At 33.4% G+C, this 25364-nt stretch overlaps 1 protein-coding gene across 4 annotated transcripts in view; it reads right to left on the bottom strand.

The window, feature by feature from the left end:
• The window catches only part of LOC117182071 (Down syndrome cell adhesion molecule-like protein Dscam2), a 292904-nt gene that overhangs the window by 10664 nt on the left and 256876 nt on the right, over positions 1-25364 (bottom strand). For 3 of the 4 annotated variants that reach the window (XM_033375094.1, XM_033375095.1, XM_033375096.1), the window contains exons 17-22: positions 23689-23955; positions 23407-23574; positions 19654-19794; positions 17747-17937; positions 6332-6689; positions 5442-5499 (exon numbers count right to left, since the gene is read on the bottom strand). In XM_033375094.1, coding sequence (XP_033230985.1) covers positions 5442-5499; positions 6332-6689; positions 17747-17937; positions 19654-19794; positions 23407-23574; positions 23689-23955 — 1183 coding nt within the window. Of the gene's footprint in view, positions 1-5441; positions 5500-6331; positions 6690-17746; positions 17938-19653; positions 19795-23406; positions 23575-23688; positions 23956-23993; positions 24174-25364 lie in introns of all 4 variants that reach the window. The other variant, XM_033375097.1, reaches the window with a different exon arrangement.

Raw genomic sequence — 25364 nt, 5'->3', positions numbered from 1 at the left:
TGCTTCAAAAAACGAAGACTTTTTTTGGAAAGGTATCCATAAATTGCCTGAGAGGTGGACAAAATGTGTAGCCAACGAGGGCGCATACTTTGAATAAAATATATGTTATCATTCTCTTGAAATAAATGTGTTTTTTTCTTGAAAAAATACCGGTTTCATATGTATACACCTGGTACACGAAGGATTAACAATAATTATTTACTATAAGATTGCTTGTTAATATTTAATTCAAATTCAAATTTATTCTGAATACTTCCAAATTGGTGGCGCTGTCGGATAGACAGAGTGAATGATTGTTTCGAAAAAAAATTATGATGTCATTAGAACGCAACAGGGTCGTCTCTTTCTCACATGGTAGTAAGAGAAGTCCGATCGACTTCAAGCATCGGAATCCCACTGTAGTGTTGTGCAACCTCAAAATGACAAGTATCGACGTGAAAATTGTAAAAACTGTTTTTCGAAGACAGTTAATCTAATATTTATAAAAGTGATTTTATGTTAAACAACTTCTTCGTGTGTCTGTTCAATTAAACCGCGTAATGCATTATGCGCTCTAAGCAAAAGTGTGTTCTTCCCACTTGAAGTGTTTTTCGAGGTGCTTTGTTGCAAAAAATTGATGTGCTTTTAGATGCTGCTGTCTTCGAATGCTTTAATCAAGCGAGCGACAGAGTATCTTGTCCGATTTTTTAAGAAAATGCTCTAATTTTACACGAGATGCTCAACGGCCTCCAAAAGTTTCAAGTACGTAAGCAAAAAAACACATTGATTTTAGCGTGTTACAGCAAAACTTCTTCCTCATTTTCGTTAAATATTTAGCTTAACCTTGTCTCCGTATTAAAAAAACAATTTTCAAAATACTTTTCTACCACATAGTCATAATAGCTGAAAGACATTGAGGAGAAGGGGAAAATAGTCACAATATAATCTAAAAAAATGTAAACGCTTAAATGTTAAGTGATAAATATCTCAAATGTATATGTAGATTAACACACTTTTCGTAGAGTCATGGAGAAATCTTAAGGTTATAAAAAAAACATATGTAGTGAAGTGGTTCTCTACTGGAAAATGAAAGCTTTATGACTTAAAAGTACAATATTATGGACCATTAGAACGAAAAATATTTACATCTTCTAAAAAGAACACACCCCTGAAGTTTCAATTTAAAAAAATTCTTCTCTCTCCGCATCAAAGAAATAGTCTGAAAGCAATTAAAACTACACACTTGTTATTTGTAGACCAAAACATTTTTTGTGAGATTTAAGTTACCAGAAAAAAAATCAGAGAAAGTGAATTAAACCTGTATAGTAATAATGCTACTGAAATATTTTTTACCCTACCATTTGACCATGAAATGCGTGATATGAGTTTTTAGAGAAAATGTATTATTAAAATATTCCAACAATAATTTATGAAGAAGGTTGACATTAATATAATTTTTATTCATTTTGAATTACAAGTAAATATTTAAAAAGAAAATATTGCTTTTTATTTCATGATAACAAATTTTCGGTGTCTGAATTGAGTGAAAATGTTTTCTATTTTTCCTAAATATGTGTCTGTACATTGAAACTCCCATACAATTAAAAAATTTCTTATTACATTTTAATTAAGCTTAGGCAACATACAATTTTTAAATAATGCTTGAAAACAGATTTATTTTATTCAGACACTCAAAATTAATTCAGTCGTGAAATAAAGAACAGTATGTAACTTTTACACATTTTAATCTAATGAAAAGGCAATACAAATTATTTTCATGTCAATCTTCTTCATATATTATTGTTGCAATAGGTTGAAAATACATTCCTGATAGTGAAAAAGCCAACTTCTTACAATTTTTTATATTTCAAGGTAGTTTTGTGAGAGAAAAATCATTTCAATGGAATTATTGCTATACAGGTATAAATTCGCTTGCTATGATACGGAGACATTTTGTCAATGAAGCTTTTCGTGCATGACACCCAAAAGAAATTGTTCATCTCTATTATAATTACAACTAAAAACCTTAAATTTTTTTCATTACGCTCTAATGTGGCATCTCACACAAGATTCCTTCCAACCTAGCCCTGTAAGAAATATAAAGCAGCCACGAGGATCCCCATTCCTCACCGATAAACTGCTTTACGTAACACTTGAATACCCCTAAACTGTTTTGGTAATATGAAGTTTGAGCGATAGCTTTTGTAGAAGTTAAAATATGTCTAGGCAAACTGACTAAACTTGCCACGGGATAAAAGTGAAAGTCTGTTTGTAACATGCATAGACGGAAAAAATAATATAGTATGTCTATCGATAACACTAGATTACTTGAAACTTCAGACAATCACGATAAATAAATTTTCAAAACTATTTTAACAGTGTAATAATACAGATTGCTCATGCAAAGAAAAGGTTTTTATAAAAAATCAATTTCGCACATCTTCAGAATCGAGTTCAGAATGTTAGCAATTTTCGCATTCGTTGCCAAGGGAAGATATTTTTTTTTTGTTTGCAATCGGTTTTCATAATTTAAACAAAAAATTCTGGAAGACAGTCAACTTTATTTTTCGTGGCAAAATCTATATGTAAACTAAAAATAAATATGTGTACTCAAATAAAAAAATATTCCATTGCACATTTACGGCAAAATTTTTGTGTACTATTTTCAAATGTTTGTTAAAATTAATTAAAACATATTGACGGGTTATCCTCTACTGGCAGGCAAAAATTATGGTTAGTATAAATAATCTTAGATTTCTAATCTAATATGTTATTAACAACTAAATTTTCATTTATATTTACGTCTCGTATTAGAACTTGTTCGTCAGACTTGATGAAAATTTGCTGATAAGGCCCACCAAGGATGGGCAAAAATTTTACTTAAAAACGAATTTTGTAAGATTTCATTGAGAGTAATAAACAATATAGGCCTGTAGAAGAGGATAACCCACAAAAATCTTTTAAATTATTGACTAAATTATTGTCTTTGTCTGGCGAACACAAATAACAAGAAATTTATGATAGTTACAATAATGTTACTGACACATCAACTGCAATTCGAATCTTTTTTCAATTAAAAAATCAACACAAGGGAAAATAGACTCAATGAACTGTAAAAAATAGTTATGAAAATTATCTTGGTAACGAAAGGCTACATGACAAATGATTGAAGTTCTATTAATAAAAATTACTCATTCTATCAACTGATAAATAATACTAGATCAATTAATTTAATTAATAAATACCCATACTAAATGTATGTACTTTAGTTTACATAATTTTTTAAACTCAGTTCTAAACTAAGTTCTTATATTTCATGAAAAACTCTATCATGAAATTGAAGTAGCAATAGGATTGAACAGAAGCATTATTATAATGATTGAACAAAAAAAACGTGGAGTTTTAAAATGTGAAGACGCTTACCCGGCAATAGAAGTGACATTTGACGAGAAAATTATTTTGAAAAAAAAAAGTCGAAATCGATTAATAATGAGAACTCGCGCATCGCGTTTGAAATTTACAATGGTACGTAAATGCGGAAAACTGAGTAAAACCTAAAAAAATATAAGCTTCTCAAATATAATAAAAATTGACCTATTTTTATAGGGTGAAGCAGCTTATCACGCGCTGAAAAAAGGAATGATACGCAAAGTTCAATATTTACACAAAAAACAGCGACCATTCCAATTTTGTGTATGATTAAATTTTTCATTATGTGAAAATCTACTTTTCCCCACAAAACTAGTTAGATTTTGATTCTATTCGAGGAAGTTAGTTTATGTTAAAGATTTTACTAATGCGATGAACGACTTCTAAATGATAACCGATTTCGAGTTTTTTTGGCTCCTAAATCTAATTTAATTGAAAAATTTTTCAAAAATTTTAATTTTTGAAATGATGAATTTCACCAAGCTAGGAAACTGCTTCTACACTTAACACTGGCACTACCGAAGATTGCATTTGAAATTAAGCAATTTTCAATTAAAAGCTTAGAAGCATTCAAAGTTTAATAAGTTTTAAGAAACACATTCAAATATGTTTGGTTTTAAATTGAAATCGTTCAAATTTTAATAATTTGTAAACTCAACGCTTAACTGTCGATTGATTTTAAATATCATATTGAAAGTATTCAAAATAGAAAAAAGGTTTAATTACAAATTAAAAAAACAAACAAACAATATTTGAATATTAACAGTTCAAAAAAATGTATTAAAATAAGAAAAAATGAATTTTAATAGTTTACGTAAATAGAGAAGGTTCAAGTGTTGAAAATAATTAAAGTTGAAATTAAACGGAACAAAAACTTGGTATGCTTCAAATTTGTAAGCAATGTCATTAACAGAAAAGTAGAACATAAAATGTGTTTAAAGTAAGAAACTCTAAATTTTTAAATGCTGTAAATTCATGATTAAAATTGATGCAGAGAAAAACTTATTTCAACTGACAATAAAGCAAGTTGGCAATTAATTAGGGAACCGAGATAGAAATATTTTTAACCTATGGAATTGTTTCGGTTTCAGATAATTAAAGTATATGACACCATAAGACGTCTTTGAATTTGGAAACTATTTTCTACTTTCAAATAATTAGGTGTAAAAACGCTTGAGATTTAAAATACTGTACAATTAAAGTTATAGTATTTTCAAGAAATTTTTTAATCTTATTGGAATTGATGAAGATTTTTAATTCAAATATTTGAAATGTACAAGTTTACAAGGTACTTACGAGTACTGACCATTTCAACTTTTAAGACATTAAAATTTAAAGTAGATTTGACAACTTCAAAAAGTCCGAATTAGAAGCATTCTTAGATTAATTTTATTTGATCATTTATCTTTAATGTGAGTTTTTTCTTGTCCAAAAGTTCCCTAATGTATTTGGCTTGGGTTTGACAGTAAAAAGCCTGGGACTTTTTGAAGGTTGCGTTAGAAAAGATCTGGAATTTGACAATCGAAATGTGTACCAAGCCTAATCTTTTTGTCATGGAAACTGAAAGGAATTCAGAGGCAAATATGTGCATGGCTACAAAATGTACTAGTTGGTTGTGCTAGTCTCAAAATTGTTTAAAATTGATTTTTGATACGTTTTGTACTCGACTAGGGTTTGGACTAGTAAATCTAAAACTGTTTCCCTCCGTAGCGTAGTGGGTAAGAGCACCAGACCGGCAATCTGTAGATCTGAGTTCGAATCCCAGCTGAGCTAGATAGAAATTTGCTCACAGCTAAAGAATAACACCGATTTCTATTTGGACTAGTAGATCAAAAACTATCATTTCGTCAACAAAAAACGATTCTTCTTAATTATTAAATATTACTTGAAAACTGCTCGAATTTCTGAAAGTAAAAGGCGTAAGTGTTTCTTTGCTTTTGAATAAATTTCTCTGAAAAACTATTATGGATTATACATATACAGTAGTTACGCGGATGAAGGTGCTTATCCACTGTCGAACGCGCACTACTGACCTTTCAATGAGCTTTCGCATCTCCTCGGTCGACATGCCATCTTTGGTGCGAGTATTCACTGAAATAGAAAAAATACACAATCCAATTCATACAAAGATGACTACGACGACACTACATGCAACTAATATATTGCCTGTATTATAATGCTGTTCAAAAAAGCTACTGACGCGGAAGTCAGTAAAAACGACAGTTTATTGTTTGTTCATTGTTTAAATTTCACTCTTCATAAGCATTGAATTTAAAAACATGCTAAATTTCTAAAAAGTAGACATTAACGTTCATAACCTAAATGCTTAATTCAATAGCATTAAGAATGGTATTAAGGATCTTTAAATTGCCAAAAATTAACTAGAATGGTTGATACTTATTAAAAAACTAATAGCTTAAAAAAATTAACTGCTTTTAAAATAAATTAATATCACCATGTCTTATGAAACAATAACGTATTTCGAAAGCTGCATGAAAAAATTTTCCATAAAATGTACGTTCTCTATTACTGAAAGATGGAAGAAGGGATTTAAGTTATTGTTAAAATTCCAAGGGGCCAGGAACTTCGGAAAAAAGTAACATTAAAAGGGCGATGTAAATAGAAGGAGGAGGATTATTCTTTTTCATATGTAAAACAGATCGAACAAGTTTGGAACAAAATGATGTTCAACGTCGACCCATAAAAACACTTTTCGACCAAATAAGATAAAGTCATCCAATAGTACTTTAACAGTGTTATTGATAACAAATATCTGCAGTTAGTAAAAGTTTGCGACAAAAGCCTGCTGTTAGTAATGACGTTAGTAAAGCGTTAGACAAAAGGACGTCGAGTTATGAAAAGAATGATCGTCATTTCACGATTACTCATCGTCCTCTTTACCGTCCGCACAAGAGGTACTGACCACCGTAGCTGCGATTGATTAGTTGGTCTCGATCGCACTCCGCTTCACTTATCTCATTGCTTTCTTTGCTGTCATTGAAGTTAGAGTTGTTAGGGTCGTGATTTCTGGGTGGTGGTGGTGGCGGCTCCGGTGAATTTGACATGGGAAGGTTGCGGGCTGACCCTACACTGCGGCGACCTACAGATCCACGAGAGCCATAGTGATCGTAGGGAGCACCATATTGTCCATATTGAGAGCCGTACTGATCTTCCTCGGGTGCACAATTTGCCGGATCGTCATATTCTGGTGAGAAGACATTGGTCTGCATGCTGCCGCCTTGAGATGGAACTCGAGAATAACGTCCGCCATTTTGTCTGGGCTGCAAGAAGTCACACAACTTTGAAATACTAATACTTTATTACCAAATGGTTTTGTTAATATTTATAACTATGTGTCCTTTATTCTCCTTAGAGAAATCTGGATTACGTCTACCAGAATTTAAGTAAATAGAGACGAATTTACTCAAACATATGCTGAGTACGTTGAACTTTATACTGATGCCTACCCTCGTTTTTTGAATCTCCTTTCGTACGACGAATTCTGATGTTGAATCTAGTCAATATATAGTCTAAAACCATTTTCATTATACACTGTAAAAAAATATTTGTGTAAAATTACAAAGTTTTGGAAAATTACATATTGTATCATTGTAAATATCACACACTTCACTGTGTGATTTTACAAAAGTGTGTGAAACTACGTCCTCTAGCGATGTAAATAAAAGGACCCTCGAACAGCAGTGTAATATTAAACACTCGACAAAAACAAAATTACACATTCCCTCGTACGAACTTTACATTCAGAAGGGAAAAATCAGTCGCAGCGTGTAAAAATACCATGTGTCGGTAAAATCACTTTCCTGTGATTGAAAATTACATCGAGATTTTTAATTTTACCAAAAATCTGTAATTTTACCCTGGCGGAAACTGTAAGATTTTTTATTTATAATTAATTGAAAATTTATGATAATGAATCAAATAATATGTGGATACGAGAGCGTCTCTCGTTTTCGTTTTTTATCGATGCCTTCATCCTCTAATTTTTCAGAAATTGACAGCTATGTTCAAATGTTTTTATAGCTTTCACCGTGGACTAGGCATGACATTGCGGGGGTGATGCAATGAGGGGGGAGGTCCGCCACCTTTTGATGTCCCGCGACAAACATGGCAGCGCCCACATGTTTATATTTTCATGCACAGTTTGTCGGCAAAAATGATCGTGCGCATAATCAAATGGTACATCGTAAGATGGCGGCTCTCCCCACTCATGGAATTCTCACCCTCCCGTGGATTCAACCCCGCTCGCCCAAGTTAGGATGGCATGCCTAGTCCCGTGTTTCCTATGTCCATGATGACAACTAAATACTGAGGTTATGTTCCTGTAAATATTGTCAATATACGTGCTTATTTATTTCTGTGTTTTTGTACAGAATTAAGTTGACAAAATGTGACCTGGAAAGTATGGGTAAGTAATACAGATTTAATTGTAATCATTAAATGATATCAAATGTGCAGATTGAATAATGTGACAGTATAATATTAGGTAATATGTTGTTGTGGTTGTCAAGCACTGGTACTCACTCCCCTTTCTTGTGAGCATTGTGTTTAAACGCAATAAATATGTACAGTTACAAAACGTATATTTCATATTTTTGTTACGGAATATTTAAACATCAAAAAAATACCCATAGTATCTTATGTGTTTTAGGTAGGTGGTAACGTGTCCGGCTTTATTTCTTCAATCTCCATGAAATTATACGAAGTTTAAGCTTCGAGTGTTCGAAACCTGTCGTCCTAATAAATTTTATTTTATTCTTTCACATGATGAATTTTATATGTTCGTGTGTAAAATTATCGGCCAAATTGACGTAACGTGGAGTTTTTAAAATTAATTCTTATCAAGCTGCTTTTCATGACTATTCTCACATCGGATGCAATGCGGCGCGAGGAGCGTTGCTATTGATTAGCGTTTAAAGGTGTATCGGCATTTTCTTTTGAAATTGAGGCTGACTACGGTATCGTTCTTTCATTAAATCTCATTTATTTTCATGGTAAAGTATATATTTCAATATATGAAAAATATTCAGGAAGGTTTTATTGATCTTAATTTCAATTTGCTCCGATATTGAAGAGAGATCTTAGCCGTAAAAAAATAGTTAAATACAACGGAACAACTAGTCGGCATAAGGGCTCATGTTAAATGTAGGAACTTTATGCTTTATATTCTGAAAACTGTACTGCCAAATTATTTTAAACTTTACTCGATGACGAATGTGACACTTGTACTGTCCAGCAAGGTTAATAAGGTAAAGACACCAGTCAGTGACACTGTTAGTTTTCAAGAGTACAAGATTTAGCTTGTCACTGTACTATGTGCATCAATTACGAGCATAGCGGCTGCAATGTTCGCATTACTTGTTAATAATTATTGATTTTTGGTGTGCTTCAGACGAGTGGATGATTCAGTGACACCTGTGCATCTTTCAATAACAGTGCTTTTTCCATATCACTGACAAGTTAGTTAGTAGTACGCTAATGAGTATCTAAAAGCTATTATCAACTAGAAAGCAAATGATAAATGTTATGTATTGTAATAAAAGCAAAGTTTGTTAATTATGACTTGAGGAAAAACAAGATGATTTGAAGAATCATATTGTTCGACGAAAATGGAAATTCATCAGCTCGAATTCTAGCAAGCGATTTGTTACTAGAGCATCATTAAAACTGCATTTTATAACGATTTGGCACACGACTGATTCTCCTTAAAATTCATTTTCCTTGATCCTGTCACTGCGATTCGTTTCTTTACGAATTCTCTGCCCGATTATTATTACTGCTCACAATGAACCATCATAAAAACCTTTACACTCTAGACATCACTCACCGAAACGTAAATTCGCTGACACACTTCACCTTCTTATTTTGTACGATGTTTGTTTTGACATACGACAGTGCACTGACTCGCTTGTGTTTGCTGAACACTCCCTACTTGTAAATCCCCCTAGGCGAGAGGCGCGTGTGTAAATGACACCGGGCAGTATCTATTTGATCGCGGCCTACCTGCTCGCCTTACCCTCTCCACGCGACTTCTCCGCAAGTCTCTGACTGAGCGAGATCGTTGTGTCCAGCTTTTCCAGCGGGGAGGCCCATTCGTCCTAATGAGGCATCAATTGCCAAACATAAAAATGTTAAAGTTTTGCAATCAGCAAAAATTAAAAATATTATATTCGGAATCTATGTTTTTTGCGATTCCAACGATATGTAACTTGCAATCAAAATATGAAAATTAGAATAAGTTATGGCAGGTTTTAGTTTATGATTTGACACTGGCCTTGTCTGTTGACAATTCAACAGAATATATGAATTTGTACTAAATATATTATAATATATATTATAATACTAAATATATTTTCAACAAAAAATAAAAGTAATAGAATAATTTTATTTATTTAATAATATATTTAATAATAGAATTATTTTGTTGAAAACTAATTCTTTAATCTAAAAATTCCACTAATCCATTTACTTTAGTAAAAAAATGAATTATTTTGTTTAAACCAAATTTTTGATATAAAAATTCCACTATTCTATTTACTTCGGTTCAAAAATGAATTATTTTGTAGAAAAACGATTTTTTAATGTGAAAATTTCACTATTCCATTAACTTTGGTTTAGAAATGAATTATTTTGTTGAAAACTTAATTTTTTAATCTGAAAATTCCACTATTCCATTTACTTTGGTTTAGAAATGAATCATTTTGTTGAAAACTAATTTTTTAATCTGAAAATTCCATTAATCCATTTACTTTGGTATAAAAATGAATTATTTTATTGAAAACTAATTTTTTAATCTGAAAACTCCACTAATCCATTTACTTATGGTAACAAAGGGATAAGAGAGGGATTAATAAAGTATCAGAAATTTTTAGAGAGACAAAAAGCAGGGTAAAGGTAGGTGAGTAAGTAGGAGATAGTTTCTGGTTGGTGAGAGGTGTGAGACAAGAATGTCCTCTGAGCCCACTTTTATTAAATTTATTAATATCAGACTTGGAAGAAGAAATGAGGAGAAAAGGTTGGAGAGGAGTTAGGATAGGGAAGAAAAAGATATATACACTGGCATACGCAGATGACAGAGTGTTGATGGCAGAGGATGAAAAATGGATGGCGGGATTAATTACGGAATTAGAGAAATACTTAGATGGGAAAAAGCTGAATATAAATGTAGAAAAGACAAAGATAATAAGGCTTAGAGAAGGAGGGGAAGCGAAGAAAGAATGGACAGGAAGATGGAAGGGAATAAAGTTAGAAGAAGTAAAAGGTTATAAATATTTGGGACATATCTTGCTATCGAATGGAGATCATACAGCTCATGTAAGAGAAAGGATAAAAAAGCAGCAGTGGTAATGGAAATTGGAGACGAAGCTGTGGGAGGGAAAGGGAGGGGAGTTGGCGAGAAAGTGTTTGATGGAGGTAGAAGAGAGGAGAGGGGGGCGATCGAATTAACGAGATGGGAAGACGAAAGGAGGGAGCTCTTTAATGATAGACTAATAGAAGACGGGACTGGAGTAAACTATGAAGAATTGAAAAAAGGGAGAGGGAAAGACAATTAAAAAGAAAGATGGGGGATGATTGAGGAATCAAAATACAATAAATGGTATAAGATGCTAAAAAGGGACGGAGTACCAAAGTATTTAGAAAAGGGATGGAGAGAGAACGTGGACTAGAATAGCAAGATTTAGATTGTGAAACGAGGTAAGGGAGGGGATGTACTGGGAAAAAGAAGAGAATAGTTTAGAATATGTGAATGGGAGGAAGAAACATGGGAGCATGTATGGGAAGGATGTAGGAGATGAATGGAAGATAAAGGAAGCTGGCAAGAGAATGTGGTTAAGATTCTAGGGGAGGATGGATTAGGAGAAGAATGGATGAAGGAGTTGGAGGGTGCTAGAGGAGCGAATGAGAGAGAATGAAAGAATGCACGTGAAGAAAGGTAAATGGAGGTATAAAAAAGTGAAAGAAAAAGGAAACGTAATGTAAAAGTTAAGTAGACTAAGATGCGTTTGCGTTCTCATGCTCTCTCTCTCTCTCGAAGATTTTGGTAAAAAAAATTAGAGAACTCGCATATCATCAAAAGTTGTGCGTGTTTTCTTGTTGACTTTCCGTGCTCCATGCCGCGCGACGTATCATATTCTCGATAAAACGTGTAAGACGTTGCAGGTCGACACACGCTGCAGCGCGCAGCGAAATTCATGCATCGTACGTCGCGTGAAATGGAGCGCGGAACGTCAACACGAAAACACACACAACTTTTGATGATATGCGAGTTCCCTAATTTTTTTTAACCAAAACCTTCGTAATTAAACAAGCTATCGTAATTATTCAAGTGAAGCATTGAAATCAATTGAGAAGTTAAAACGAATTATATTTTTTTATAAAAATCGAGAGAAAAAAATTAATCATGCGAACAAAGCTAAAAAAGTAATATAACAATAACGATTCAAAAAATGCAAATTTTGCAAAAATGTTTTAGGGCCATTTTATTTATGTAAAACTCTAGCTTATCACGCATTTCCGAAGAAAAATCAAAACCCATAAAAAAATTGGCCCACTTGACAGATTTTGACACTAATGCTAACTGGTCAGGGTCAAAACATAAACTAAAATTTGCCATAATTTATTCTAATTTTAATATTTTGATTTCAAATCACATATTGTTGGAATCACAAAAAACATAAATTCCGAATATAATATCTTTACTTTGCCGATTGCAAAACTATAAAGTTTTTATGTTTGGCATTTGATGCCTCATCTGGACAAAGCGCCCCCCCCCCGCTGACAAACTTCGACACAGTGCTCTCGCTCTCAGTCAGGGACGTGAAATTTGACGATAAATAAAGAAATTCATTTAGTGTGTCACCCATCGGTCGCATGTAACTGACTTACCTTATGACTCAAAATTCGCGAATTTTTAAGATGATGGCTACGCCAAAAATGAGAACATTTGCTCAATTTTGTTTTGGTACCATATTGGGAATGGTGGCCTACTATTTCGCCACATGGTGCCGAAAAATGGAACTAAAAAGAGTAGATACAATTTTAAACATGTATCTTAATTTTTGCATAAAAGTGTTTTTACGATTATTTTGTGAAGTATAAAACGATGATTGAATACTAAAAACAAATAGTTTTAGATAGAAATGTCATCTTATACAGTGAAAAAAACACATTTTTCTGATATAGTTTAAAAAAAAAACCAATTATTTCATGTGAGTTTCAATGCATTTTAAGCTTAAATCAACTTTATATTAATGTATGTAGCAACAAATTTTATACATATTATGCTAATAATAGACGACTGGAATTTAAATACGAATTGTAACCGAACTTTTAGAACAGATTTTTAAATAGTAAATATTTCATGTATAATTTAAATTAAAAAATTTTCTTTGAATTCATTTTTGCTTCAAAATAAGTCCAATTAAGTTTATAATCTTTTGAAAATCCAAATAAAGAGAACAATAATTGTTTTTTTTTGTTAGAAAAATATTTCCGTCAAAAAGTGTGGTTTTTCACTGTATAATATTTAAATTCCATCTAAAACACTTTGTTTCCGATAAGGACTTATTTTCATTATCTAATAAATAGTTTAAACTTCACAAAAAAATTGTTGAAATACTTGTATGCACAAATTAAAATGCATCTTTAAAATCGTACCTATTCTTTTCAGTTCAAATTTTTGTCACCAGGTGGCGTAACGCAGTTTAACCATTCCAACTATGATTGTTCTTAAGAGTATTCTTAAGATATCCTGAAAAGTTTATTTAAACAAAAAATTCTCCTTCATTGTTATTATTAACCAAATTTTGATCCATATTTACATTCCCGATGTGTTAATTATGGATCAAAATTTTTGTTTTTTAATAAAAGTATGTAGAGATTTTTTCTTCAGATCAGAGATCATATGGAAATCTTTTTTGGGCATTACAGAGAATAATAATAAAAATAATTGTCGTTTTTAACTATTTTTGAGAATATCTGGTAGTATTTTGAAAAAATTAAAATGTTCAGGTTATGGAAAAGAAAATCTTTTGAAAATTTGTACTTAATACTTTCAATATTTTTCCATTAGGTTGATATTATTTGCAATATAGCTTTTAAAAGACTTACTCATGCAATATTCATGAAACATCATTTTCATAAAACTTACTTTTATAAACCCCGCGAAATACGGGAACTCATTTTTTGCATAGTTTTCATATTTATTATCGATTCTAAAAGATCGAAGTAGAAGTTTTTGAGATTTCTTGCCCTAGCGATTCGATAAGCGTCACGTACTGAATTTTGTCTCACTTCTTGGTGAAATGTAAAAGCTTTACACTCATAGTCCAATAGAGACTACACTTCACGCTACAAATTGACCTAGTGTAGTTTCGAAAATTTCACTATAGCCGCTAAACAATTAAAACCTATTTGATCCATAATTAACCGGCTTAATCCATAATTACACGGGTTGACAGTATGCATTATTTTAAATTTAGAAGAAAAATATTTAAAATTGTGTTCATCATCTATCCACCTAAGAAGTTACATTACTTCCTTGAGAGCCGCCTGCACTGGCTTGTAAATGTTTTTAACATCTCCACTTATTTCCCCCATTGATTTTATTCTTGCAGCGATTTTTTGGAGTGGGTTTTACTTCAACCTATGAATACTCTTCAGGCTTTGCCAGTTTGGCTGGATCTTGAGAACCCATTCGGGGTTCCCATGTCCTTCTTCACCATTGCGTCCGATTAAACTCCATGTCTTTGTTTTTTTTTCTTTACTCGGCAAGGTGCCACATGCGCGGGCATGACTATATACTCTAAAAAGTCGCCTGGTTGCATACGCCTTAGATTGAGGGTTTTATTTTTGGGATCATTCCCGGTTCACTTTGGAGACTGTTTATGTAGTTATGTATCAGTATTCAGCAACTAAATCCAGGACAGGAACCCTCTTTCTGCAAACCAGTTATGTCTCAAAAGATAATACAAAAACTTGCACGTGTTTTATTAAGGCTCTGTTTTCAGTTCAGCCCTGGTCATACTCCAGCCGCCCTTTGCCGTTTCAATCCGGACTGGTTATTTTTAACCTTTTAATCGTTTCATCAATTGACTGTTGATATACTTGCAGACTACAATGACATGAAGAAAACTATGGCCATTTTTAAGAATTCGAAAAGCCGCGGGTTTTCGGACCGCAGGCAATCAAATCTTAATACAGTGAAGTCTCGCTTCTTTTAAAGATCGTGAATCGTAAACATTCGATAATTTTAAGGCTGAAGGGGCCCCCATCTGTACCGCGACCTTCAGGTTATTTTTGCCAAGCGACGTTCATTGACTACCCGACATTGTGTCGATGGGCGCGCTGCAATAGTCCAGTCAACGTAGAACTGAAAAACTGTTGATTTTAGGTCGAACATGGTCATGCGAAAAAATTTTCATAATTTTATGGTGCACAAAAAAGGTTCTATCTATTTTAGACCTATTGTTAACGGCTACGCTATGAAATTGGATTATCTGTACAATTGTGCGATTACTGAACAAATAAAATAAAAGCTAAAAATATCCTGGAAAGAAAATCGGAAATACATCAGGCGATTTGCACTGGAGCAAATTCATGTTCCTGTTTAAAAAAAACCGACCAACTCATTTGCATTAAAAATTATCAGTACAAAATGAGCTGAATTTGATATGCTTAATGGGATGCTTTTGAGGTGAAACTTATTTCAATTGTTCCTCCATATTCATACAATATATTTCCCAATTTTAGGTCAGAATAATCATATTCAGAGCCCCTTTTAAAGCTATAAACAAGTAAATTTCAAAATTGAAGTTATGGTATCGGGAGCAACGGTGATTATGAGTCCTAATGGCAACAATAGAAGCGTGGACAAGAATGGATACCTCGGTCTATTATATTCTTGAGAAAAGTAAGCAAAAAAAATGCGATGGCTTAAATATAATAGACCGAGATAGCCCTTCTCGCCCTCGCTCCCATTCGTTCCCATTAGAACTCATAATCACCTCGGTCTATTATATTTAACCCATCGCATTTTTTTGCTTACTTTTCTCAAGAATATAATAGACCTTCCATTGTTGTCATTAGGACTCATAATCACCGTTGCTCCCGATACCATAGATTCAATTTTGAAATTTACTTATTTAAAGCTTTAAAAGGGGCTCTGAATATTATTATTCTGGCCTAAAATTGGGAAATATATTGTGTAAATATGGAGGAAAAATTGAAGTAAGTTTCACCTCAAAAGCATCCCCTTAAGCATATTAAATTCAGCTCATATTGTACTGGTAATTTTTAATGCAAATGAGTTGGTCGGTTTTTTTAAAACAGGAACATGAATTTTCTCCAGTACAAATCGGCTGATCTATTTCCGTCGTTCTTTCCTGGATATTTTTAGCTTTCATTTGATTTGTTCAGTAATCGTACAATTGTACAGCTAATCCAATTTCATAGCGTAGCCGTTAACAATAGGTCTCAAATAGATAGAACCTTCTTTGTGAGTTATAAAATTGTGAACATTTTTTCACATGACCATGTTCGACCTAAAATTAACATTTCTCCAGTTATTTTGAAAAACATGTTATTGTTTAAAACTTTCCAGCATGGCGGGCCTTTGCCTGCTACTTTTCCGAATTTTTTTCTTAAATCCTTCACTGACTGGACTAGTTAGCAACTTTTTCAACTGCGTTTATGCCGAAAAGCCAGGCTCCATTTGAAATAAATACATACTGTTAATAATAATTGATACAAATATTTTTAACAAATTTCCTCTTTCAAAACATTAATTAAATTGAATCTAGTAGTAAATTTCTGTAAAAAATTTATTATTAATGTAATATTACAAATTTATACTTTGTAATTTTAAATAGTCCCACGCTTTTCCGAACATGCGCATTTGAAAATTTCGCTGTTTTCTCTCACAAAAACGGGTTATGCTTTTAATCGTTATACGATTAATTGAAGATTTACTTCCAACTTTCTTCAAACAAAATATTATGTACTTTCACTATATGTAAGACTTAAGCATTCTTTTACTGCTAATATATAAATTATTTAAATTCCAAATTACTTAATTTTATTTTAAATTCAGTCGCCATAAGACACCTTCCGAGATACGACGTATCTACAGCTTTGGATACCTCCCTTTCATTCCAGAAACCGACCACCACCGAAGCTAAGTAGAGAGACTGGTGGTAGAACTCTAACATCTGGTAATTGATTCTAACTCCCCTCACTGGACAAGTCTGCATTAGTGTCTTTGTTAAGGTACGACGTGACAAATATAATATTTTCTTGAAATAGTACAGTTTGCCAAATTAAAATCGATCTAATAGAATCAAAAAAGTGTTCTGTTTCATCCTTTTATCGGTTGAAGACCTTTCAGTTTCACGAAATACAAGCAACAATCCAAAATTTGAGGTTAGAGTACCCGATCTGAGAAGCTAACCTGAAATTTTCGATATGTTATTCTATTTTGTGACAGAGACAGGTTGTCAATCGACAAAATAATGGAACATGACTGAGAAAATACATTCTACACTTAACAAATATTATTATTCGTATATTTATAACTTACTTTTACATTTAGAATATTTTTTCGGAGAATATTGTTGCGGAGGAGAGCGTACAGGGACCGTGGTGAAAGGGGACAGTACTGTGCAATTCAAACAAGCAAGACTTAAAATTAGCAAGACTTAAAACAAGCGAGACTTCAGTGTGGTTGGAAAATTTAGACCCATAACACAATTTCACTTTAAAGTAAAAATATGTTCATATTTGTTCATATTTCACTTGAACTTTTTGCAACATTTTCTACTTTGTGGTTCTCTTATGCTCTACGGCTTAAGTGTGTCAGAAAACATTTTAAAATTATATCTCTACTCCTTAAATTTCACAAGCGGAAGGTGAGAGTCCCTTCTAAATTTGATCTAGTGTTTCAAGCCTTTCTCTTACACAATTAACTTCCATTTCACTGTAAAATCCATCAGTACCATTCGGACAAAACTGGAAATATGCGGCTATTCCGATGATAGTTTTCGGACTCATTGTCACGTTTTCTACGTCATGTACCAGAAATTTGTCAGTTATGATGCCCGATTTCAATCAACACACAAAAATATTTGCTCCACAGTTCGAGTTTTGTCTATCTTACCCTCTACCTGTCCCCCTGTATGTTACAAAAGTTGCAAGTCCCAAGAACTTGACTCCACTGCTATCATTTTGAGGAGGTAGTAATGGTAGTTACTGGAGAAGTTCTTCAAATTGTTGTTCGAAAATATTGAACTCCAACCCTAGTAAGTAAATATATTACATTACATACCATAGATTGTGAACCAGATCGGCTATGTGCTGATGCGTTTGTGGGATGTCCTACTGGAGGTCCCATGGTTCCAGAATGTCCATTACCTGGATGCGGAAAAGTCTGAAACTGCATAGCCTTACTAGGATCCATTTCCTCACGGAATCCAAGGAGATGGAACGTTGCGTACGGGCAAATTTCGTCCTCCATGCCTGCAAATATATATAATTGACGGGTAGTTTCTGTTTTTCCAATTCCAGTTCTAGTAAAAACAAAATAATTATTTCATCGCGTACATCAGCCAGAATGTTGATTAAGGAGGCTTGTGCGTTTTTCCAAAAATCACTGACGGCTCTGAAATTTTGAGATTATCTAAATAAAGTATGCCAAATTCATTTGTAAACATGAAATATTATGGTTGACGGCATTTTCGAATAAATCGCTACCGGAAAAGTGTCAGTTTAACACGTAGTCTTATAAGACTCTTGAGCAAAGTCGATTAAACTGCAGGACAAAATCACGAGTCCCCATGAATCAAATATGTACTAATACTTTCGAATACAAGGAATCTATTAGTTTCATAAAAACAAGGTGCTGACTTCAATCAAGCGAAAATTGCGAAAAGTCACTTTAACACGAGAAGCTTAGGTGAAATTAATAAATTTTTACTATCGCTTTTTTTGGATACTTTTTCGCGATTTCTTACTCTCTACTTAGATGAGACTGTAATACGTATAAATATAAAAAAATAAGTAGCAATAATCATTTATATAAAACGAGCCCCAACAGTGCCCCTCACTATATACGACTCCAAACGCCCAAGCCTCCTTAAGACTACACGAAAAGCAAAGTATTAGATGCCTTAAAAACGTATGGTAACAAGAAAACCTAAGAAATCAAATTTATTGAAATAAAAATGGAAAAAAATCAAAATTTTAAAGAATAAAACTTATTGATTAAGTTAAACTTGCACCATTGCCTTAAATGATTGAAATAATCACATATTACTGATATCCTTAATAAATTGTCTATTTTTAATTATTTACACGCGTCGATGAGATAATTTATTATTTGTTTCAAATATAATTCCTATTGTATATTTATAATTAGCTGACTATATTTTACGCATGCGACTAGTGAAATATGTGCGTGGCAATTGTGAAAATAATAATAACAATGAAAATGATCTCAGTGATGATAATAAGTAAAGAATTAATGATTATAGATTTAAATAAATTTAGTTGAAACCAAAATAGTTTTGTATTTGAAAATGAAAAATCCCACATTTCTGGAAGATGACGTGATAAGAAACATAGTTAACAGAAAAAAAATTGTTCTTTATATCTTGGGTTGTTTTTTTTTTTTTGAAAGGAGGTTTTTCATTTTTTTAAACAGAACAAAAATATTTTGGGTTGAACCTAATAGAGGTTAGTCCTAATGGGTGTAGATAATCTACAATAAAGAAGACATATAATATTATTTGTGAACAGCAAGAGGGATATCTCCACACGCAATGAAAAATTTTCTTATTCTAGGATTTTCAAAAATAAAAAAGCATAATTATTTATGAAATTTCTGACCTAGTTTTGATGATATGGTTGAATGTGCTTACATGTTTGCGTAAACGAGCGCGAACATGCAAACGTGCAACACTGAAATAATCGTGACTGCGTGCAAATTGCTGCTAAGTCAAGTGAGACTTACTTATTTATTAGTCGTTTGTGGGGTTTCATCAGCAACGAATTATTTGAATTTGGGGAGAGTCGGTTGAAAAAAATACTAATGGCAAACCAGTAGAATTTCACGTAAAGTCTAGTTACGTCGTGTCGAAAAGAGAAGAAGTGCAGAACCGTAGGAGACCCTCGAACATCCTCCAAGACGAAATCGCGATTCCGATTTCGCAAGTAATAGACAAAATTTCTACCAACCTTTACGAGCTAAGGCGTCTGTACTGCCCATACGCGTTGGTGGCGGTGGACATCTTCTATTTGGTGGATAGTGACTCAATTCCTCGTACATGTGTCTCCTCGGATCCCATGTTGAGTGACTCCTTATTGAGCCAGGCCCACCTGCCGAATATACACTACAACGACCATTCTACTAGCTGTCACCTACCAACACTTATTTTAACCCGAGAAATGAACTACAATTTGTTTAGATCTTAAGATTTATTGTTCAAGTTTAGATTCAAAATTGCAGAGCAGATAAATTCTTGAAAATTTTAAAATATCTTAGTATAAATATTGCAAAATGTATCACAAAATAGACAATTGTTTAAGTTTTAAATATGAATGAACTTTTAAGGATCATTTAAAATAAATATTTGTTCTAAATGTTTAACTATGCTATCCTCGAATGATGAAACTTCTTCAAAAGCATTATGGTTTTTAAAAAGAGAAGCGTCTTTGTTATTGTAGAGTGCAATTCTATAAATTGTTTCTTGACGTAATTGACATAAAGCCTTATATCTTTTGTCGTAATTCTAGCTATGCAGTTAATTAAAAAGAAAATTGGTGAATTGCTGAAATCCTAAAGTCATGAACATATGGTAGCACTGCTTAAGGTACGCAAAAGGTATTTCTAAACCTAAAAGTTCTTTGGATATAGAAAAAGTGTCCATGAAATATAGGTCCCAAGAGCATTCTTAATCGAGAGGTAACTACTTGTAATTGTTTTTTATACTTTTACTTTAATATATTTAAGTGAATTGAATAAGAAATCTCACAGTTTCACTTTATCCTTAATACATAAAATGTGAATATTTAACATTTTTTTATATATTCCACAAAGCGGTATCTAACACAGAGATGTAGAATAAATGATTATTTTCGAACCAATTATTATCGAACGAATTTATATAGCCGGGAATATCTAGTATTTATATGTTCCTAATTTACCCTCACTGATTTCAAACGGGAGAGAGTGATATATTAAATGCATTCTGTGCTACTTACCACCGCTCTGAGAGCGGTACCATTTTAGTGTTTAACTGACCGTCTAAAATCTGACAAAAAAATTGAGTAAAATACCTGGACAGTAATTTCACAAAATTGTAAATGAATTATATTTGAGAAATTGACAAATGCTATTCAGAACGCTGCTTTAAATACAATGAACTCTTCTGAGCAGCTTCGAGTATCATTCAATTTTACGTTTTGCTGTAAAGCTTTATACGCCGTGAAACTCTACTGCAAAGCAGTAAGTACAGTAAAAATCTATTGCAAATCTTTAAATGATGTAGAACTCTTTTGCACAATTTGTAAATTCCACAAATATATTTCAATTGAAATTTTGTCAAATCACTGCCGAGGCACTTTATAAACATTTTATAATTTTTTTGCAAGTTTTAAAGAGGCAATTAAGCTTTGAGTTGTTAGGTCTGGTTGTAAACAACTATCAAACAGTAAAAATGCACAAAAGTGGTGGCCGCATGTTGTGCTGCTTCTTTGTGCCCAATATCGTTATATTGAACTAACATAAATAAAAATCTGGATTATTCCTAATTTCCTATGATTTATACAGTGAAATATTCCATTAACAGTGCATTTTAAACAAAATTCCAAGACTGTAACTTTCTTTACTTTCAATAATAATCTATTGAAAAAAGGACCCAGTGGGCACACAAGTCCTAAACTTGTCCTATATACGTCTTTCGGCGGACGTCTTAAGGACGTCCTGAGGACCTTTTAAAGACATGAAAAGATCCAAAGGATGTCTTAAAGACGTCAAATAATGGGACATGGAGGTACATTCTAAGGACGTCTTTAGGACGTCCCGGTGCACACTAGGGAGCACAGGTTAAACCACTGATCACAGCAATGTTTACTACATAGCATATTCAATGACAAGCTATCAGCAAATTGTAAGCTCCTCATCCCATCCACTTGACTTTCGATAAGCTAGTAGACGTCGTAGTATCTATACTACAGGGTCCGACACTCGAAGTGTAACCAAATTCAGACTGCTCGCACAGCTGACGCATGAGCGTCAGCTGTGTAAAAGTTTTGCTAAATGATAGTTCGGAGTATTGTTTAGAAGTGCACAAAAGCATTTTGCTAAAAGTGAACGCAAAAAAAATCAGTGTTGGATTTCAAACGTAATGGTGTGATTGCTTTATATTTAGCTGGAAAATCACAACCAGCGATTGTTCGTGAGCTCAATCACCTTAAAGTGAATAAAGTTTTTGTTTATCGCACCATAACTCGTTACAATAATACTGGTAGTATCGCAAAACGTCATGGAGGTGGTCATCAAAAGGCTGCAACGTCACGTGAGATGGTTCAAAATGTGAATAAGCGACTTAAGCGAAATCCCCGACGAAGTGCCAATCAAATGGCAAAAGAACTGAAAATATCAGACCGTAGCATCCGCCACATACTGAAAAATGATCTCAAAGTCAAGCCTTACAAGATCCAAAAGGCGCATGATCTCACATCGAAATAGCAACAAGTTAGAATTCAGAGAGCGAAGGAGTTGCTTCGCTTGGCCGAAAGCAGTCAATTTCCGAACATTGTGTTTTCCAACGAGAACATTTTTCCCATTGAGCAATTCATACTCTCAAAATGATAGGGTTTACTTGACCGACCGTTCATACGAGAATTTGAGTCATTGATTGGCCACCAGGAGGCAGCTCTCCAATCATTTTCATCGAGCCTGGCGTCAAGGTAAATGCCAAATATTATCAGAAAAGTATTCTGGAGGTTGCTTTGAGAAGCCGTGGGCGGACAAACATTTCGGTGGTAGACCATGGACGTTTCAACAGGACTCGGCACCATTTCAAAAAACTCGAGTAAACCAACAATAGCTGAAAAACAACGTTCCGAACTTCATAACGGCCACACAATGGCTCTCGAATTCGCCAGACGCGAATCCAATGGATTATTCTCTTTGGGCCATTTTGGAGAGCAAGGTCCGAACTAAAAGATACATCAGTTTTGAGACGATGAAGAAAGCCATTGTCCGCGAGTGGGCCAAAATACCTGCTAGTCACATTCGGGCAGCTTGTAATTCGTTTTTGGACCGTCTCAAGGCCATAGTTCAGGCAAAAGGTGGTCATATCGAAAAAAAGTGAATTGATTCTGAATTTTGTATTATTTTCACACATTTTGTACTTTTAATTAAATAAAAGTAACTTTCCCAATTGAATTTATAGCCTTTATAATTGGTTACACTTCGAGTGCTGGACCCTGTACGTAGTGAAACCTGCTATGATGCATGCTGCCTCCATAATTCATTTAGCTGATCTCAAAAAAATTCTAATTTTTAATATTTTCAATTTAAATCCAGGATTTTAGCAATTCTATAGTATGATTTTATGTTTAATTAATGTAACCCGAAGCGTACAAATACAATCTAAAAGACGTGACGTTAGTAAAATTTGAAAGCAAAGCAAGTAAGCCTATAGAATGATAAAGGTAAGCGTATTTCTAAGTGCATGTGGCATTGTGTGCGTCAAGAATGAGTAAAAAATGTAGGTTAAAACATTGTTGTGAGTTTCGTTAGTTGAGGTAGGTATATGACGCGAGCAAGATTAAAAAATCGACATCGATTCATGCGCTTAATGACGCTGACCAAATACTACCCATAAAATGTCTTTTCATTCAGGTAGAGGAGCAAACGTGCTGATGCGACATCTAGGCTAAGTAAAGATCATAATTAAAATATTAGCAAATGTGGCTTACTTATCACTGTACCTCGCTTGATACGATCACACGTATTGTAATTTGATCCAGGAACCGGAGGAAGTTTCCGATTCGGTGGTGCGATGTAGCCGAGCTCATCTCGAAGATCCGGTCTTCTTTTATCCAACGTTGCTCCAACCACGCCAGTTTGCTGATAGACCACGTCATCTAAAGCAGAAAAAATGTTTAATCCAGTGAAAGATTACTATATATTTTTATTATTAACTATTTAAGTAATTTATTATCTATCTAAGATAATGGGAATTAAAGTATATTGTATACATTGTCCTTCATAATATTTTTCGTCGGCCGACGAGATTCCTCTTAGTCTAGTCGTTTCTGGCCCTCCACTTCTTCTCGATAGTGCAACGCAAATCACAACGATTCCTACAATGATGACGATAACAGTGGCCCCAACAGGCACCACTACATTAATATCTAGCCAATCCGGCAGGAAGGACAAGATCCTCTTTACAGCCATGTCGTCATTTTCGCCTTCTAGGATATTTGCGTTGCCAGTGTCGCTACGAACGGGTGGTGCAATAGTACCTGATTAAAAGAAAAAAAATCTAAAAAATCGAGCATACCTTTTTCATTTCCATGACCTTTTCCTTTGAGGACACAGATCACGATGACGGCAACAATAATAACAAGTACCGCCGCGACAACGGGCACAACCAGATTCAAGTTGGACATAAATATTTTCATTGGATCTTCGTTGCTTCCGTTGATCACGTCAGGAATTTCGCGAGCCGGTGCAATGGTGCCTGGAACAAAGAAAAATGAAGTTACCAGTCACCCTTAGCACCGGCTACGCAACTTTTATATCTAACTTTTGTTTATTTAGGGTAAACAGGGGTATTGCCGACACTCTTCTAGTGAACGACACTGTGCAATGAAAATGCTTTTATTAGAATTTCAGATATATAAAACAGATACTTGTAAATGAATAAATATTCTATAATCTATGTAAATGGTATTTCAATATTTATTCCGTACAAAATTACTGAATTTATGTTCATTAAATAGAATTTTTGTTGCCACCTACAGGAGGACATGTTGACACTATAAAAATTAGTCATGTCGTTAATTTTAAAGTCCCCTGAAAGTTAGAGGAAAAGGTATTTCTTATTTTGTAGTACTTTCAGAGGTTAGATGATTATGTTTTGCAATATAATTCAATAAATATTAGTATAAAATTTGAGTAGATTTGATATATTTGAAATATTCTGACCATACCTTCAAAACCAGTGAAAGACATACGTATCTCTCAGTGAACGACACCCAACAGAATGAAGTTTTTAGGGTATAATACGCATTTTTTTTATTGATGTCCGTGTTGCTATGATTGCTATTTGCTTTTCTTATTTCTATGCCATCGCCTTTCAAGAGTCTTTAATTTTCAATATCTTTTTAATTGATTTTAGGTTTCCGAACCTCAAAAACCAATCAACGACATCCCCGAATGAATTTGAAAAATTCGTGAACTGATGAAATAAACATAACCACACAATATCGAAGGAATTCCTTTTCGCCAAAAACTTAGTCTTTACTTTTTAAAAAACCCATAATTATTCAAAATGACGTTCCTTATTACCTAAAGAAACTAAATTGCATAATATTTCTTACAAATAACTTTCTAATTTCTTTTAAATACAAAATCAATAGCGGTGTCGTTCAGTGAATGTAGGGTGTCGTTCACTGGAAATATTGTGTCGTTCACTGAATTTGAATTCATTATTTTAAAATAAGTATAACAATAGTTTGGAAAAGAATAATTATATTACTGGATAGGGATTGTCCAAAAATTATGTAAGACGTTTTTCTTTTGTTTGAATAAAGACGAGCATAAAATTGCTGTAAAGTTGAGAAGGACACAACGATATAAACAAAAGAAAAACGTCTTCGTAATTTGTGGACGATCCCATACTGTCTGAAAACGGAAAAAATCTGCCCTT

Source organism: Belonocnema kinseyi, chromosome 10, assembly GCF_010883055.1.
Source record: "Belonocnema kinseyi isolate 2016_QV_RU_SX_M_011 chromosome 10, B_treatae_v1, whole genome shotgun sequence".
In the NCBI taxonomy this organism is placed as follows: domain Eukaryota; kingdom Metazoa; phylum Arthropoda; class Insecta; order Hymenoptera; family Cynipidae; genus Belonocnema; species Belonocnema kinseyi.
The sequence above is the reverse complement of the archived record's forward strand: the minus strand, read 5'-3'. Positions and strand labels throughout refer to the sequence as shown.